The sequence below is a fragment of the Eriocheir sinensis genome, chromosome 30 (genome assembly GCF_024679095.1).
Source record: "Eriocheir sinensis breed Jianghai 21 chromosome 30, ASM2467909v1, whole genome shotgun sequence".
In the NCBI taxonomy this organism is placed as follows: domain Eukaryota; kingdom Metazoa; phylum Arthropoda; class Malacostraca; order Decapoda; family Varunidae; genus Eriocheir; species Eriocheir sinensis.
The window spans coordinates 17,480,594-17,498,321 of record NC_066538.1 but is presented as its reverse complement, the minus strand read 5'-3'; the positions used below and the strand labels follow the sequence as shown (position 1 = coordinate 17,498,321).

Genomic DNA, 17,728 nt, shown 5'->3' with positions numbered 1-17,728 from the left:
ATAAAGAAAAGGAGGAAGAGGAAGAGGAGGAGGATGAAGAACAATAAAAAGAAGGAAAAAAGGAAGAACAAAGAGAGGAATAATAATAATAATAAAAAGAAAGATGAAGAACAAGAAGAAAAAAAATAATAATAAAAAGATGTAGGCGAAGGTTCATAGAAGGAGGAAGAGACAGAAGATAAAGATAGAAGAAAAAGAAGATTCATTCATGGTTCCTCAAAATGCTATGGGTGTTAAAGTAGATAAATAAACAGACTGAGACACTTATAACATTAGGAAAAGACTTATTTATTTACAATCAAGAGTGCATACAATGTCTTTAGGAATAGCGAAAGGAGCTTGACGACCTATCCCAACGTTCATCTATATAGCAAGGCATTAATAATTATAATGGTAAAATTGTCTACCCATCCCAGCACACTCATTTTATAGGTTAGTTAGTGGCTCGTAAACATATTCTCTCTCTCTCTCTCTTTTTCTCTCTCAAGTTAGTGGCTGACTTTCATCTAGTAACATTCTCTCTCTCTCTCTCTCTCTCTCTCTCACACACACACACAAAATAAAAGAAAGCTAACAGAACCTGAGATTTATATAGAAAATAACACACACACACACACACACACACACACACATTGAGAAAAAGAATGAAAAAATTATAAACAGCAATAACATATAAAAAAAAAATTACAATGGAAATAATAATAATAATGATGATAAAAGATGTTAGACAGAAAAAAAGAAAAAAAGAAAATCAAATAGAAAGAAAAAGAATGTAGGGAAATCAAAGGAAACAGCCTATCTATAAAAATCATACAAATACTCCATGGCTAAGAAGACAACTCAACCCAACAAACAAACAAACAAACATACAAACAAACAGAAAAAAAAACTAAAACGCTAATAACAACAACTTCAATTACGACGACGAAGGTGACGATTGCGATGGTGCTGATTCTCCAATACGTGAGTGCGCGTCTAAATCGTCACTACCACCATCCGAGCCTTCCGTTGGGTGCTGGTTCTGGTCTGCGTTGGCGTGGATGGTCTTGGCGAGGGCGTTGTACATGGTGATGGCTGTGCCCACCACGCCCGTCACATCACCCGCGTTGGCTGGCAGTATTAGGGTGTTGTTGCGTTTGGCCAGATGCTGGAACGCGTCGATGTAGGAGTGCGCAGCTGAGAGTGAGGCAGCGTTGAGACCTGAGGGTATGGGGGAAGGGGTGTTAGAGGTGTTGGTGGTGGCTGAGATAGTAGTAGTAGTAGTAGTACAGTAAAAATCCTTTAATCCAGAATGCAGGGAGTCACAGACCTTCTAGATTAGCAGATTTTAAAGATTATCAATAGGGGGCATCAGAATGTTCAATACACACGATTCTCACATGTTTCCCCCACTCAGTCCGGGAATCACCAATATTCAGCACCTACCCCAGACTTTCACCACACTTTGTATGACATTTAAGCATCACATCCAAGAGATTAACTACAAAAAGTTATACAAAAGTTCCCACATATTGCTTGCTTGAAATGTCCACCCACAAGAACTCTCACAACAGGTAATTTCTCCCATGTATGTAAGTGAATTTCCCACAGTAGCAGCACTGGCCTAGGAAGTTGGAGATATTTTTTCCAACTCTGACTCCAGCTAAAAGTAGCTGACTCCTTGACTACAACTCCCTTGCCAGCATTGTTTGCAGGTATAGGCTGATAGGCATGTGTCACCCACCTTGCTTGTGTGACAGGGCCTGGCAGAGTATGGTCAGCCCCTCGGCCTTTCCCTGCGCACTGTTCACCTGCTCAATCTTGTTCGCCTCTGAGGCCAGGATGCGCGCCTGCCTCTTGCCCTCTGCCACATTGATCTGCATAGGGGTGGAGGGAGAGAGGCATTATTATTATTATTATTATTATTATTATCATTATCATTATTATTATTATTTTTACAGTAAAGGAAGCAGCTCAAGGGCAAAATAAATATAAACAAAAAAGCCAGCTCAGCACTGCATCTATAACGGCAAACAGAAAAGTGGTGTGTGTTTGTGTGTGTGTATGTGTGAAAGTGTCTGCCCCCTCACCTCGGCCTCCCTCACACCCTCGGACTCCAGGATGGTGGCTCTCTTCCTTCGCTCAGCCTCCACCTGCATCTGCATGGCGTCCACCACTCGCTGCGGCAGCCGGATGTCACCTGGCGGAGGACAAAGACTGGTGGGTGAGGAGGAAGGTACACTGGTGGATGAGAGTGGGAAGATATGGTTGGGTGAGAGGAAGTGAAGAGAAGGGATGGGTGGATAAGAGGGAAGGGATGCAATAAGTGAATGAAGGAAGGGATGGGAAGGGAAGGGATGCAATAAGTGAATGAAGGAAGGGATGGGAAGGGAAGGGACAGAAGTTGAAGAAATAGGAAGGGGAGCAGAGAAACACAGAGAAACAGAGACACACATACACAAAAAAAAAAAAAAATAAATAAATAAATAAAAATAAATATAAACAAATACATACACACAGAAACACACACAGGCAGGTACTCACGGATCTCATAACGAAGACAAGTGATGCCCCAGGATTCCGAGGCCTTGTTGATCACCTCCACGATATTCATGTTGAGATTCTCGCGCTCTCGGAAAACGTAATCCAGCGAGATCTTGCCAAGCTCTGACCTGCAAACACACACACATGCACACAATTAGGCCTGTAATCTTAAATGTATCAGCACCTCAGTTTGCCTGTTTAGAAAGCCTCTTGTAGAAGTTGCTGGAATTTTCAAGGACTATTTTCTAATCCAGGTGGTCTTCGCTCAGAAAACTCATAAATGCAGCCTTACTAATAAGACTTTCTATACAACAAAGTGAGGTCATTCTCTGTTAATTTATACCACAAGGTGCTGGCTGTCATGTGTTTGAAGATACCCTAAACTTAACCTAACCTAACAAAACCCAAAACAGTTACTATTGGTCTTGATTCAGAAAATTCATATATGTTTCCTTACTAATGAGACTTTCTATACAACAAAGTGGTCATTCATTGTTAATTTACACCATAAGGTGCTGGGTGTCATGTGTTTGAAGATGCCCTAAACTTAACCTAACTTAACAAAACCCAAAACAGTTACTATAGGTCCTGACTCAGAAAACTCATATATGCATCCATACTAATGAGACTTTCTATACAACAAAGTGAGGTCATTCTTTGTTGATTTATACCATAAGATGCTGGCTATCATGTGTTTGAAGATACCCTAAACTTAACCTAACCTAACCAAACAAAACTCCAAACAATTACTGTAGGTCTTGACTCAGAAAATTCATATATGCTTCCTTATTAATGAGACTTTCTATACAACAAAGTGAGGTCATTCTTTGTTGATTTATACCATAAGATGCTGGCTATCATGTATTTGAAGATACCCTAAACTTAACCTAACCTAACAAACCCCCAAACAATTACTGTAGGTCTTGACTCAGAAAATTCATATATGCTTCCTTATTAATGAGAATTTCTATACAACAAAGTGAGGTCATTCTTTGTTGATTTATACCATAAGATGCTGGCTATCATGTATTTGAAGATACCCTAAACTTAACCTAACCTAACCTAACAAAACCCCAAACAATTACTGTAGGTCTTGACTCAGAAAATTCATATATACTTCCTTATTAATGAGACTTTCTATACAACAAAGTGAGGTCATTCTTTGTTGATTTATACCACAAGGTGCTGGCTGTCATGTGTTTGAAGATGCCCTAAACTTAACCTAACCTAACAAAACCCAAAACAGTTACTATAGGTCTTGACTCAGAAAACTCATATATGCATCCTTACTAATGAGACTTTCTATACAACAAAGTGAGGTCATTCTTTGTTGATTTATACCATAAGATGCTGGCTATCATGCATTTGAAGATACCCTAAACTTAACCTAACCTAACCAAACAAAACTCCAAACAATTACTGTAGGTCTTGACTCAGAAAATTCATATATGCTTCCTTATTAATGAGACTTTCTATACAACAAAGTGAGGTCATTCTTTGTTGATTTATACCATAAGATGCTGGCTATCATGTATTTGAAGATACCCTAAACTTAACCTAACCTAACCTAACAAAACCCCAAACAATTACTGTAGGTCTTGACTCAGAAAATTCATTTATGCTTCCTTATTAATGAGACTTTCTATACAACAAAGTGAGGTCATTCTTTCTTGATTTATACCAGAAGGTGCTGGCTGTCATGTGTTTGAAGATGCCCTAAACTTAACCTAACCTAACAAAACCCAAAACAGTTACTATAGGTCTTGACTCAGAAAACTCATATATGCATCCTTACTAATGAGACTTTCTATACAACAAAGTGAGGTCATTCTTTGTTGATTTATACCATAAGGTGCTGGCTGTCATGTGTTTGAAGATACCCTAAACTTAACCTAACCTAACCAAACAAAACTCCAAACAATTACTGTAGGTCTTGACTCAGAAAATTCATATATGCATCCATACTAATGAGACTTTCTATACAACAAAGTGAGGTCATTCTTTGTTGATTTATACCATAAGATGCTGGCTATCATGTGTTTGAAGATACCCTAAACTTAACCTAACCTAACCTAACAAAACTCCAAACAATTACTGTAGGTCTTGACTCAGAAAATTCATATATGCTTCCTTACTAATGAGACTTTCTATACAACAAAGTGAGGTCATTCTTTGTTGATTTATACCATAAGATGCTGGCTATCATGTATTTGAAGATACCCTAAACTTAACCTAACCTAACCTAACAAAACCCCAAACAATTACTGTAGGTCTTGACTCAGAAAATTCATATATGCTTCCTTATTAATGAGACTTTCTATACAACAAAGTGAGGTCATTCTTTGTTGATTTATACCAGAAGGTGCTGGCTGTCATGTGTTTGAAGATGCCCTAAACTTAACCTAACCTAACAAAACCCAAAACAGTTACTATAGGTCTTGACTCAGAAAACTCATATATGCATCCTTACTAATGAGACTTTCTATACAACAAAGTGAGGTCATTCTTTGTTGATTTATACCATAAGATGCTGGCTATCATGTGTTTGAAGATACCCTAAATTTACCTAACTTAACCTAACAAAACCCCAAACAATTACTGTAGGTCTTGACTCAGAAAATTCATAAATGCTTCCTTATTAATGAGATTTTCTATACAACAAAGTGAGGTCATTCTTTGTTGATTTATACCAGAAGGTGCTAGCTGTCATGTGTTTGAAGATGCCCTAAACTTAACCTAACCTAACAAAACCCCAAACAGTTAATATAAGTCTTGACTCAGAAAACTCATATGTGCATCCTTACTAATGAGACTTTCTATACAACAAAGTGGGGTCATTCTTTGTTGATTTATACCATAAGATGCTGGCTATCATGTGTTTGAAGATACCCTAAACTTAACCTAACCTAACCTAACAAAACCCCAAACAATTACTGTAGGTCTTGACTCAGAAAATTCATATATGCTTCCTTATTAATGAGACTTTCTATACAACAAAGTGAGGTCATTCTTTGTTGATTTATACCAGAAGGTGCTGGCTGTCATGTGTTTGAAGATGCCCTAAACTTAACCCAACCTAACAAAACCCCAAACAGTTAATATAGGTCTTAACTCAGAAAATTTATATATGCTTCCTTACTAATGAGACTTTCTATCCAACCAAGTGAGGTCATTCTTTGTTAATTTATACCATAAGGTGCTGGCTGTCATGTGTTTGAAGATACCCTAAACTTAACCTAACCTAACAAAACCCAAAACAGTTACTATAGGTCTTGACTCAAAAAATTCATATATGCTTCCTTATTAATGAGACTTTCTATACAACAAAGTGAGGTCATTCTTTGTTGATTTATACCATAAGGTGCTGGCTGTCATGTGTTTGAAGATACCCTAAACTTAACCTAACCTAACCTAACAAAACCCCAAACAGTTACTGTAGGTCTTGACTCAGAAAATTCAAATATGCTTCCTTATTAATGAGACTTTCTATACAACAAAGTGAGGTCATTCTTTGTTGATTTATACTATAAAGTGCTGGCTATCATGTGTTCAAAGACACCCTAAACTTAACATAACCTAACAAAGTCACAAACGGCTACATATGTCTTTACTTCACAAAATCATATATACATTCTTACTGACAGAGTAAGGTCATATTGGAAATACAATTTATGTTGCTTAAATTTTTTTGATTAATAAATATATTACCCAAAATTGGTTTGTTTATTAATAAAAATACATGTGAAATTTTTGAAAATTCCCAAAGTTCCCAAAATTCCCAGGACCTGAAAATGCCCAGCAATTTTCCCTGGAAAGTTTCTATTTTTCCAGAAACTTTCCCACCCTTTGCAACCCTAGTTATGAGCCTAGTGATAGTTTGACAAGGCTGTGGTAGAGGTTGTGTTAGTATTACCATGGGTAGTGTTATGAGCCTAGTAATAGTTTGACAAGGCTTTGGTAGAGGTTGTGTTAGTATTACCATGGGTAGTGTTATGAGTCAGGTAATAGTTTGACAAGGCTTTGGTAGAGGTTGTGCTAGTATTTCACGAGAACCCAACTAATCTCCTTTGTGGCCTTGGTAAATATTTGTGGGAATCGAAAGTATCTGAGAACACTGGTCTGGATAAGAAGGTAAGTACACACCTCATGGTTGTTTGTGCAAGCTGGGTGATGGCAAACTCAGGATCCTCCACCCCATAACTGGCTCTATAAGGGTCGATGATGCGGAGGTACAGCACCCCGTCGATGTTAAGAGTCACGTTGTCTATAGGGGGTGAAGAAGGGTTATATTGTCATTGTGTAAGGCATCATTATATTTAGCAGCAGCATCATAACATTGTTACTTACTTAAGAAGAAGAAAAAAAAAGAGGAAGAAGAAAGAAGAAAAAGAAGTAAGAATAAGAAAACAAAGAAAAAATTAGAATAAAAATATAAATAAGAAGAGGGAAGGGCATAGCAAAGAAGATGAAGAAAAAAGCAAAAAAAATAAGTACAAGAAGAATGAGAAGAATGAATGAATGAAAGGCAGCAAAGAAGAAGACAAAGAAAAAAAATAAGACAAAAAAAATAAGACAAAAAAAATAAGAACAAAACAAAGAAAAGAAAAAAGAAAAACAACAAAAAGAAAAAGCATAAGAAAAAAAAAAAAAAAAAAAAGCACCAAGAAGAGGAGGAGAAGCAAGACTCCTACCTGAAGTAATGGCTGCCTGCTGGGGGACGTCAATAGCTATTTCCTTGAGGCTTTGCACGTACTTCACCTTGTCCAGCACAGGGATGAGCAGGTTGATGCCAGGCTCCAGGACGCGATGGAACTTACCCATGCGCTCCACAATCCAGGCCTATGGGGGGGAGGGGAAATCAGGGGAGTCAACAAAAGGTGTTTAGTGTGAAAAGAATGACCTGACATTTTTATAGTCTTGAGCAAATCATGTGTTAAAGGGACCGCCAGACTCTCCACACCCCACGCCATAATTAATCACATAAAGGATAGAAGGAAACACAAGCAATGAGAAGGAGTTGCAAAACAACCATTAAGAAGGAAATAAAGCTATCCATTTATGTCAACTTAACCCTTTCCTTGTGCGCAGTCTGGACACGACTATCCCCTCAGGCGCAGTCGGGGAGCCCAATGGGGGGGTTCTTTTAACCTCTGTATCTCAAAACTATTCATCACAGCTAAAAAACAAAAACACCACTGGAAAGAGGAGGTCCAGATCTATAGGAGTCGGTTATGTATGCCTCTCTTGTGAACATACATGCACGTTCAGGAAGTGTTGAATGTTAACACTTATGTCAGTGCGTGCGGGATGATCAGCCATATTGAGGTAGCTGCGGACATCTCTTTTCAGACTCTGACAAGGGAGTATTGCCAACTGCAATATTTACAACTATTTGGTCAAAGAATCAGTCAGGTGATATGTGAAGCTATGCAAAAATGCCGCTATACTGGGCAAGAACATCCACCAGTTACTCGTCTGTAGATTTGCCGCGCTGGGCTGATATGTTTTCTCAACAAATTTAGTGAAGAACCCACTCAATTGGCAATCCTGTGTTGTGAGAATTAGTGTTGGAACACTCATATGCGGGAGATTTGAGTGCGGCTGGAGCTCGCAGCGAGCGTTTAGCACCACCAGCAAATACGCCTAACGCCCGCTGCAAGCGTTTTGCAATGAAAGGGTTAAGGCTACAATTACAGAAATACCTAAATAAAACATAACTCAGTAAAAAAGTGTAAAAATATACCTGGATAGTAAATGAGATAACTATATAAGAAAACTGACTATAAAACCACATCCTAAAACATTATATCTATTTTTAAAACAACATCCACACACCCACACACTCACCTCTTGCTGGGGGACAAACAGCACCACAGTGTTGAGGGGGAGGTGAGAGCGAGACCGAACCGCCTGTGTCAATATCGATCGTCCCTGGGAGTGCTGGGGGGAAAAGGGGAGGAAGGATGAAATCTTGATGGGATGAGATGCTGAACTCACTTGAATGTGGAAACCTCTGAGACCAATCTGAGTATCTGGTGGGTCTATTTTGATTAGCAAAATTGGTGCTGTGGGAAATAACTTGATGGTATGGGAACTTTTTCTTCACTAGAGAGAATGCACGAACATCACATGAAACTGATTACAAAATATGCTTGAACAAAAGAAATATTTCTTTAATGATTTTCCTATAGACTGAGTGTAGAGGCTTAACTTTTACATGGATAATGCATTTCTAGGTGTTTTTTTGTATGCAAACCTTCATAAAGCATGTCTTATTCTTTATACGTTTTCATTTGAAGGAGCAAGCATTGATGAAAAATAATTAACTTGAGCCGTGAGGAATTAGAATCCAAAATGAGCTACACTCACTCTGCCCTTCCCACTTGTCCCGCATTCCCTCAGTCACCAAAAGACAAGTGATCATATATTAGTAACCTCCCTGCTGGGAGCTGCCTCCCTCAACCCCACCCTGGCAATACCACCATGAGAAATGTTGTTAAACTTGAGGTTATTAGACAATTAGTGAATATGACAGAACAGAATTGTTGAGATTATTAAGCAGAATTAAAGAATTAAACAAGAGAATTAGTGATGTTATTAAACTGAATTAGTGAATCAAACAGAACAGAATTAGTGATAATTTAAATCAGAAGAGAATTAATGACATTATTAAACAAAAGAGGATTAGTGACATTAAATAATTAATGAATATATCAGAACAGAAATCAGTGACATTATATTATGTAAAAAAATTATTAAGGAGAAGCATTATCAAACAGAAGCATGTCAACTGTAAGGTGCCTGCAGCAGCCTTGGCACAACATTTCATTGTTACTCTCACACTCTTGTTGACTTGTGGACACAAAAGTGAAGAATCCAGACCCAGTCATCATGCATACCAGCCTGCAGATTAGTGTGGTGATGGGGAAGATCAGAGACTGCAATGATGCAGTGAAAAATCACAAATGTACACCACTGAGTGCTGGGGATTGAACCTGGGCCTTGTGAGAAGAAGTCAGGGCAGTAAACCAACTGAGCCACTGATGAGCTAAAAGATCACTGCGCCTGAAGCCACTTGTGTGGCACTCTACCTGACACTCCCACCCCACTGTGGACACGAGGGAAGAGTGACCCCACTCACACTCGTGGTAGCTGGCAAAGCTTTCAATCAAAATAATGTCACATAAGGAGCTTAAATACATCAGGGAAATGGCAAGGACACAGTGAAAAATCTCAAATGTACACCGCTTGATATGCTGCCCTGACCTACTCAGAAGGCCGGAAGGCCCGGGTTCGATCCCCGGCACTCAGCGGCGTACACCACAGGTGAGCGGCAGGCTGAGGCTGTGGACGTGTTGACAGGGGGGGCGAGGGTGTGGGGTGAAGGATTAGGTGTGTCAGCGTGTGCCTGCCCGGCCATCCCGCCACTCACCAGCAAGCTGCGGCACGGCCTGGCCGCCGCCCTCAGCGTGGAGGCCAACATGACGGTAGAGACACTCCGCGACCCGCTCACACCCACTACTCTTGACCTGCTCGCGCCGCCTCGCCGTGTTACATCAGCTGCTGCTCGCCGCCGCCGCCTCGCCGACCCTAGAACACTCTCGATCCGAGGACGGTCTGCATATTTATCTATTTAGTTAGTCATATTTGCCTCATTACATGTAGAATCACAGATAAATAGTATTTTTATGGTGCTTTGAATGTATATTTGTGCTTAAAAGGCTGTTACAAAAGCACAAATAGACATTGAGCTTTGGTACGAAAATTGACTCTTCCAAAAATTCCGTGAAGTTGTTTTGATCTACTTCGGCTCCACTTTTCAATATGCCCAACGTCACGTTTTATTAGTTTCCCTGAATAACTGCTGCAATTACATGCTTCAGGGACATACTATTTTCTGGGATAACAATGCAGATATTCATTAAAAATAAAAAGAGCCGAAGCTTCAGGTGCCAGCAGTATTGCCGCGGGAAATATTTGGAAGTCGCGGATTACTGATTTTAAGTCTATTTCTTTATTTAACATTGTTAATACTCTAGATATTTACATTATCAGACATATATACAACTCGCAAGTTTCCTATATACAGCAGGAGATGTTAATTTTGTAATACTCAAGTTTACATATTGGGCTGTTTTCTGCGTCAGGGCCGCGGGTTTTGGGTCAGTCACCTGGCACCTGCCGGACCTTGGCACCGCTGCAGGCTGATAAGGAGAGGTCAGCACCAGCGCCAAGATGACCTCCCGCGGCCCGCTGACCCTGCTGCGAGTGGTCAGGCGAGGGTTAGGTCACCGGGCGGCCCTGCGGAGCGTGCCCAGGGCGGTGCAGCAGGCGAGGAGGCTTGGCCGGGGACATGGAACAGCCTGGGTGAGGGACAGGAAAATTTTGGTTGACGTGCAGTGTTAGGAAGACGGGAAGAGGAGGGAAGGAAGACAGGACTGACAGGAGATAAAGAAGAGGGGAAGGACGAGGAGAAGACAGGACTGACGGGATATTAAGAAATACCTTAACCCCCAAGACCTTTGATAAAATTTCAGAATTACACCCGCTGTGCTACCAATGGCCAGTGACAACCAATGGCACAGCGTATCATGTACATATACGACAACGGAAGAGCAGTTAGCTAAGTAGGAAGCAAGATAGTTAAAGGTGCATTAAATAAAATATCTTAACCTGGACTTTTTCTCAACGCTCTTTAACCCGGTAGCAGCGACGGGCCCAATTTGTGAATTTACCGTGTAGCAGCGACAGGCCAAATTTGTGCCATGATATAAACCCCCAAAAATAGATGATACATAATCTGATCACAAATGCTTTGATATATATTATCAAATGGTTTGTGTGAAGGGTGATTTTTTCTCATTTTTCTCGCTTGGAGGGACCATTAAGAAACATGATCCCTGCTGCTACTGGGTTAAACATGTCATGTTTTGTTTGTGTTCATCTTCTAACTTCTGTATTGCTATGTATTGCTTCTTAGGTTCTTTTTCTTGGTATTGTTTTTCTTTTTATTAAACTTTATTCTTCTCTTCCATCACCACATCTTATCTTTCTTTCTTTATTTATTTATAGTGTATTTCCTTCTTGGTATATTCTTTCTCTTTATCCTACTTCCTCCTCTTGATCCTCTTTTCTGTTTATTCCCATATATACTTTGCTTTTCAATGACATTACACTTTATCTTTCCTTACTATAATGCACTACAATACACCTTCTTGTGATCTTTTTCCTTCTTCTTTTGACCTGTATCACTTTGTCTTGCTTCTTATTAGGTCCTCCTTTTCATCCTCTTTTCTGTTTATTCCTATACTTTGCTTTTCAATGACATTACACTATCTTTCCTTACTATAATGCACTACAATACACCTTCTTGTGATCTTTTTCCTTCTTCTTTTGACATGTATCACTTTGTCTTGCTTCTCTTATTAGGCCCTCTCTTCAGCATTACTCTGTTTATCTTTCCTTACTATAATGTACTATAACATACCTTCTAGTGGTCTTCTTCTTTTTTTGACCTGTATCACTTTGCATTGCTTCTTATGTCCTCCTCTCTATCCTCTCCTCTGCTTATTCCCATACTTTACTTTTCAAATGCCTTTCACTATTTATCTTTCACTGTAATACACTAACACAATGTTTTTCATAATTTATATCTCTATTTTCTTGCGCTGTGTTTTCAGGGTGGTGTAGCGGCCTTGGTGGGGGGAGGTGTGGCCAGCCTGAGTGTTAGTGTGATGGCCGAGCAGCCCTCCGTGGCAGCGCTGGTAACTGAGGCGGACCAACTCTACAAACAGATGAAGTATGACGAGATATGTGCCCTGCTGTCGCCCTACCAGGTGTGTGTGTGTGTGTGATTGTGTTCTTTCTCATTATTTTCTTTTATTTTTTCCTACTTTCACGTTGATTTTTCACTTTTCTATCTTTTTTGTTGACTCTTTCATGATTTCTCTTAAGCTTATTTTTTCTTTTGTCTTTTAACTTATGGGTCTCAATTTTATTATTACATCTAACCATTATTATTATTATTATTTTTATTATCTTTGTATATTATTGTTTTTAATTATTATCTATTACTTATCATCTTTTCACCATCTCCTCCCATTACCACCTTTTCTCTTTCTCTTTCTTTCTTTTTCTTTTTATTCCTTCCTATTTTTCTATGAACCTTTTTTCTTTTCCTCTTTAACCTTACAGACCTCAGTATTATTAGAGTTACATGTGGCATTAGCATTACCATTATATATTACATATCTCTTTTACCACACCCTTACCTCGCCACCCTTCCGTCACTTTTCTTGTCATCCCAGGACGCAAAGAGCGACGAGATCCTCTGGCGCCTCGGCCGGGCCACGTATGAGCAAGCCAAAGCAGCCGCCAGCGAGGAGGAGCGACAGCGGCTGTTCCGAGAGGCACTGGACCACGTGGAGGCGGCTCTGGCCATCAACACTGAGAACTTTGCCGTCCATAAGTGGCTGTCCATCCTGATTGACTTTGTTTACGCAGCGGAGGGAACGAAGGCTAGGCTATCCAAGGCCTATGTGGTCAAGGAGCATATGATTGTACGTGTGTAGGTGTGTGTGTGTGTGTGTGTGTGTGTTTTTCTTTTTTTGGTGGAGTGGAGTGAGTGTAGTGACGCACCCCATCTGTATGCTTCCCATAAGTTAGTTAGTTTTTTTAATAGAGCAGAATTAAATTAAGGTATTAAGATGTCGAGAATGAAAGCTAAACACTACTCCTGGAAAAGAAAGTATGTAATATTGTGTGTGTGTGTGTGTGTGTGTGTGTTCATTGGGTTGAGTCAAGGTTGCAGTCTCCCATGTTCTGAGGGATACTATTAACTATTTCTTATCATATTTAAGTCTTTCTATATTGTTTTGGCACACAACTTCTTTCAGTAATACATTCCATTGATTTATTCTACTGTCCTGAAATCTGAATCATCTCACAGCCTTCTTTAACCTTTTCTTGTATGTTTGTGTCCTGTGCCCATTTCAAGATCAGTGTCTGTTTAATACTTATTCATTAATGTCAACCTTTCCACACACACGCTTAGGTTGCTCACGCCATATCTTCTCTTAATCCTTACAGAAAGCGTGTCAACTGAACCCAAGCGACGCCACCTCTCGATACCTTCTTGGTTACTGGTGAGCGAAAAGACCTTTGTTGGGTTGTACGTGTAAGGCTGTGTTGCCAGGTTATCGTACTCAGAGCATAGTATTTACCGGTTTCTGACGCCCAACTATTGCCAAGAGACATCAGGATCTAACTCTTTTAACAATAACTATAAATGAGTCTCGCTATTGTGGCCCAGGAGATGGTTTTGGGGCAGGAAGTCGGGAAGTATAAGCAGCTGAGTACCGGCAACATTGGTGTAAGGTTGTGTTGGTTATCTTTCTTATTATTATTTTCATTTAAAGACCTTATTTTTCCTGTCATTTTCTCTCTTTTTCTACTTTTTTGTTTACCGTGTTTTTTTTGCCTTTATGGAGTTGGATGGGCGGGACCTCTTTTTGTTGGTTATATATCTATGTATATCTCTGTAGCTATAAGTATGGTATTTTTTCACTAAAAGTACATCTAGTCATCAAATCTCATCCATTTATATTTTCTTACTGCTGATGGGTGGTGGTTTTAAGTTCACAGCATCACACTCATCCTTCCTCCACCCTAACAATACCTTACCCACCCTCACAACATTGTATCCATTCTCAGAACCATCCACCCAGTTTAACCCGGTAGCTGCAGGGATCATGTTTCTTTAAGGCCCCTCTAAGCGAGAAAAATGAGAAAAAAATCATCACTCATGCAAACCATTTCATAATATATATCAACGCATTTGTGATCAGTTTATGCATCATCTATTTTGGGGGGTTTATATCATGGCAAAAATTTGGCCCGTCGCTGCTACATGGTAAAGCCACAAATTTGGCCCGTCGCTGCTACCAGGTTAAGTCACGCTAATGTAAAATACCATTCTTCTGAGAGGTCGAAGGCAGCGAGTACAGTAACCTTTTCTTGGCAGGTTCTTCAGCTTCGCCAACGTGCCGTGGTACCAGCGGAAGATTGCCTCGGTTGTCTTCACCACCCCGCCCTCAGGCACCTTTGAAGAGGCCCTCGAGAACTTCCTCTTGGCCGAGAAACTTGAGCCTAATTTCTATAGGTGAGATGCTGTTGTGAAAGTAGTAATGCATCATGGTCTATTCTTTGTATTTCTTTTCTTCTTTTTGTGATGTCCCTTTCCTCTACTGTCTTCTATTTTCATTTCTTTTCTTTGTTTTTCTTCCTTTCTTCTTCTTTTTGTGATGTCCCTTTCCTCTTCTATCTTTTTTATTTGCATTTCTTTTCTTTGTTTCTTTTCTCTTCTTCTTCTTTTTCTTATTGTTTTCATTCTTTTCATGATGTCCCTTTCCTCTTCCTCTTTTTATTTCCCATCTTTATTTTCCTTCCCTTGCTGTAAAACAAAGGTCAATCCACCCTTCCTCCCTCCATCAATCCACCTTTCCTTCCTCCATTAATCCACCCTTCCTCCTTCAATTAATCCACCCTTCCTCCCTCCATTAATCCACCCTTCCTCCCTCCATTAATCCACCCTTCCACCCTTCAGCAAAAACCTCCTCATGATCGGCAAGAGCTACCTCATGCTGGGGAAGAAACCCGAGGCCAAGGAGTACCTTCAGCGCACCCTCAGCTACCCCGCCAAGACAGAGGACGACCGGGAGGCTGTGGCTGAGGCAGAGACTCTCATCAAGGGGCTGTGACGTGACGGGCTGAGGCAAGGTGAAGGGAAATGCGGAGAGTGGTCTGGACACACAAAATTGACCTCTACATTCAAAATTGACACGTTCCCATTAATACATCTGTGGTTTGCTTACATTATCTTCTAACTATAATTTGATAACAGCATTCCGTTCAGGAGACATCCCTTTATGGAATGTAATTGTTTATATCAGTGTTCCTTGAAATACTTACTCAGGAAATTATGGTAAGTAATCAGTGTTATAAACATTTCGGAGCTAGGCTTTCACTTCAACTCGCCAGAACTTCTTTATAGTTGGTTATTGTGATTTTTTCCCTAAGCATCAAAAGTTCTACATTCACTGCCAAGTCTAATGGTACAAACAGATATCGTCTGTCATGTGTATGAGGCAAGATATAACGAATAAAACATAAACATTTTCCGCTGGAGCATTGATGCCATAGCCGCTCCTTCCCAGTAAACAAGAGAGCCAGCCAGCCAATCAGCGGCCTCCTTACAAATCGAGGCTCGGCGCCATGGCTCAGAGTTAAGTGAATTCACTTTAGTGGACTATCTTGTTGCTGTTCATGTTTTCTGCCCTTGAGCCGCCTCCCTTCTTGTACAAAAGCGAACAAACAAATATAGTCCTTAATTGTTACTAGGTTCAGCGTCTGGTTCGGCTTAAGTTATCCCAAGGTGCCTGAAAATGCCCTCTCGTGATACATCCCTGGGTCAGACAGCGCTGTGATGTGCCTTCAATAGCTCAAAGATTTAGGTCGGTATTATAAGACACTGGCTTCTCACATCAGCTATTTTTAAAGGTCAAAGAGGGGGTCAGTCAGTGTTTCTTTAGGTTCATGGTACAGAGGGAGGGTCAAATTATCACCAGGGGCATGCAACTACTACTGTAAATTCCCACAACTCCTATGAAAGCCTTGTCAAATATGTGTTCTTGGGCGGCAAAATGTCTTATAATGCGCCCGTTAGTGTCAGGCCTGTATTGTCAGACAGTTTCGGCTCTTGCAACAACTGTTTCCCAATGCCACAAAGGTTGTCATGAGTGTCTTTTCACGTTGATAGTTCAGAGGCCTTGTCAGACCATCACTAGGCTCATAACACTACCCATAGAAATACTGCTTACACAACCTCTACCAAAGCCTTGTCAAACTATCACCAGGCTCATAACACTACCCATGGAAATACTGCTAACACAACCTCTACCAAAGCCTTGTCAAATTATCACCAGGCTCATAACACTACCCATGGAAATACTGCTAACACAACCTCCACCAAAGCCTTGTCAAACTATCACCAGGCTCATAACACTACCCATGGAAATACTGCTAACACAACCTCCACCAAAGCATTGTCAAACTATCACCAGGCTCATAACACTACCCATGGAAATACTGCTAACACAGCCTCCACCAAAGCATTGTCAGATGTGGATGTGTGAGCCCCGAAATGTTTGAGAATATGGGCCTTAGATCAATGTCCTACTGTATGTACCTGCTTGTTAGAAATACAGTAATACCTCAGTTTACGAGTGCCTTACTTTACGAGGGTTTTGGTTTACGAGCAAAGAAAAAAATCACTAAAAACGTCTTGATTTATGAGTGGTGACTTGATGTACGAGCATCCAGTATGTACAAGTCGAAGACGTGAGCGTGGGTTCCCTTTATTCGCTGCAAGACGAGAGCGCGCAGAGTGGAGAATAATGGGAATGTGGTCTCAGTCCGCGTTGTACACTCGCAGAGATAGCACGCATGCACTTGTGTCCACTTACATTTGTGCTCTAGTGTGCAATCTTTGTGTTTTCAGCAATACAGTGTACGTTTGTTTTGGTTTATGAGTTGTTTGGCTTGCGAGAAAATTCCAGAACGAAGTAAGCTCATAAATCGAGGTATAACTGTATATATTGTTACTGTAGTTGAAATATATATACCCTAATGTTAATGTCCCACAAAATCTCAATGAATCAGCCACACATCTTGACTCAGTTGGTTCCCAGAGTCCCTTGCTTGGTGCAGCCCAAAGTGTCATGCTGAAAGGGTGCTGAATAGATTTTTATAGCCTGTAGACTAGCTTTCAAAACGGTTGTCCAAGTGTGGTGTGGACGCTTGCATAATGAATAGTGGAAAACTTGCTGCCCAAGAAATTGTCATTGGGTCAGCCTTGGTAGGGTGCTAGGTACTGCTATTTAGTAAAGTTCTCTCAGGGAATGACAGGAACATGGAACTTTGAGAGAACAATAATGCAACACAAACAATTAAGAGTTCTCACAGGACACAAATACCTAAATGTTTTTAATCTACCTGTTTGTTAATAAGAAAAAAAAGTAAAATAATGATAAAACACTGAATTTATACTTTTCCTGAAACCTAATAGAAGAAACATCACACATATCAGTATTTCCATCATCATATTCCTGCTCCACTGCTAGGTAAGGGCTTTTTCTATATACTATAA

The 17,728-nt window shown here is 40.2% G+C and overlaps 2 protein-coding genes across 2 annotated transcripts; one reads left to right on the top strand and one right to left on the bottom strand.

Moving 5' to 3' along the window:
- Positions 1 to 271: 271 nt before the first annotated feature.
- On the bottom strand, positions 272 to 10,136 carry LOC127005678 (stomatin-like protein 2, mitochondrial). Its single transcript, XM_050874771.1, has 8 exons — positions 9,956 to 10,136; positions 8,371 to 8,463; positions 7,215 to 7,362; positions 6,667 to 6,787; positions 2,524 to 2,651; positions 2,070 to 2,179; positions 1,724 to 1,856; positions 272 to 1,200 (listed from the first exon to the last, which is right to left on the bottom strand). Exons 1-8 carry the CDS (start codon positions 10,004 to 10,006, stop codon positions 917 to 919), a joined length of 1,068 nt encoding a protein of 355 aa, XP_050730728.1. The 5' UTR covers positions 10,007 to 10,136; the 3' UTR covers positions 272 to 916.
- A 537-nt stretch (positions 10,137 to 10,673) lies between these two features.
- On the top strand, positions 10,674 to 17,621 carry LOC127005679 (regulator of microtubule dynamics protein 1-like). The gene is made up of 6 exons (XM_050874772.1): positions 10,674 to 10,890; positions 12,204 to 12,359; positions 12,831 to 13,082; positions 13,612 to 13,667; positions 14,546 to 14,683; positions 15,128 to 17,621. The coding sequence occupies exons 1-6, from the start codon at positions 10,759 to 10,761 to the stop codon at positions 15,279 to 15,281; spliced, it is 888 nt and encodes a 295-aa protein (XP_050730729.1). The 5' UTR covers positions 10,674 to 10,758; the 3' UTR covers positions 15,282 to 17,621.
- Positions 17,622 to 17,728: the final 107 nt, after the last annotated feature.

What these genes read in the sequence shown, in the direction of transcription:
- LOC127005678 (XM_050874771.1), bottom strand. Translation starts at nt 10,006, where the DNA reads ATGTTGGCCTCCACGCTGAGGGCGGCGGCCAGGCCGTGCCGCAGCTTG. An exon ending in GGCCGTGCCGCAGCTTGCTG is followed by an intron (nt 8,464 to 9,955) that starts GTGAGTGGCGGG and finishes TTTTCCCCCCAG; the next exon opens with CACTCCCAGGGACGATCGAT. An exon ending in GCAGGCAGCCATTACTTCAG is followed by an intron (nt 6,788 to 7,214) that starts GTAGGAGTCTTG and finishes CACCCCCTATAG; the next exon opens with ACAACGTGACTCTTAACATC.
- LOC127005679 (XM_050874772.1), top strand. Translation starts at nt 10,759, where the DNA reads ATGACCTCCCGCGGCCCGCTGACCCTGCTGCGAGTGGTCAGGCGAGGG. An exon ending in TGGTCAAGGAGCATATGATT is followed by an intron (nt 13,083 to 13,611) that starts GTACGTGTGTAG and finishes TAATCCTTACAG; the next exon opens with AAAGCGTGTCAACTGAACCC. An exon ending in CTTGAGCCTAATTTCTATAG is followed by an intron (nt 14,684 to 15,127) that starts GTGAGATGCTGT and finishes TCCACCCTTCAG; the next exon opens with CAAAAACCTCCTCATGATCG.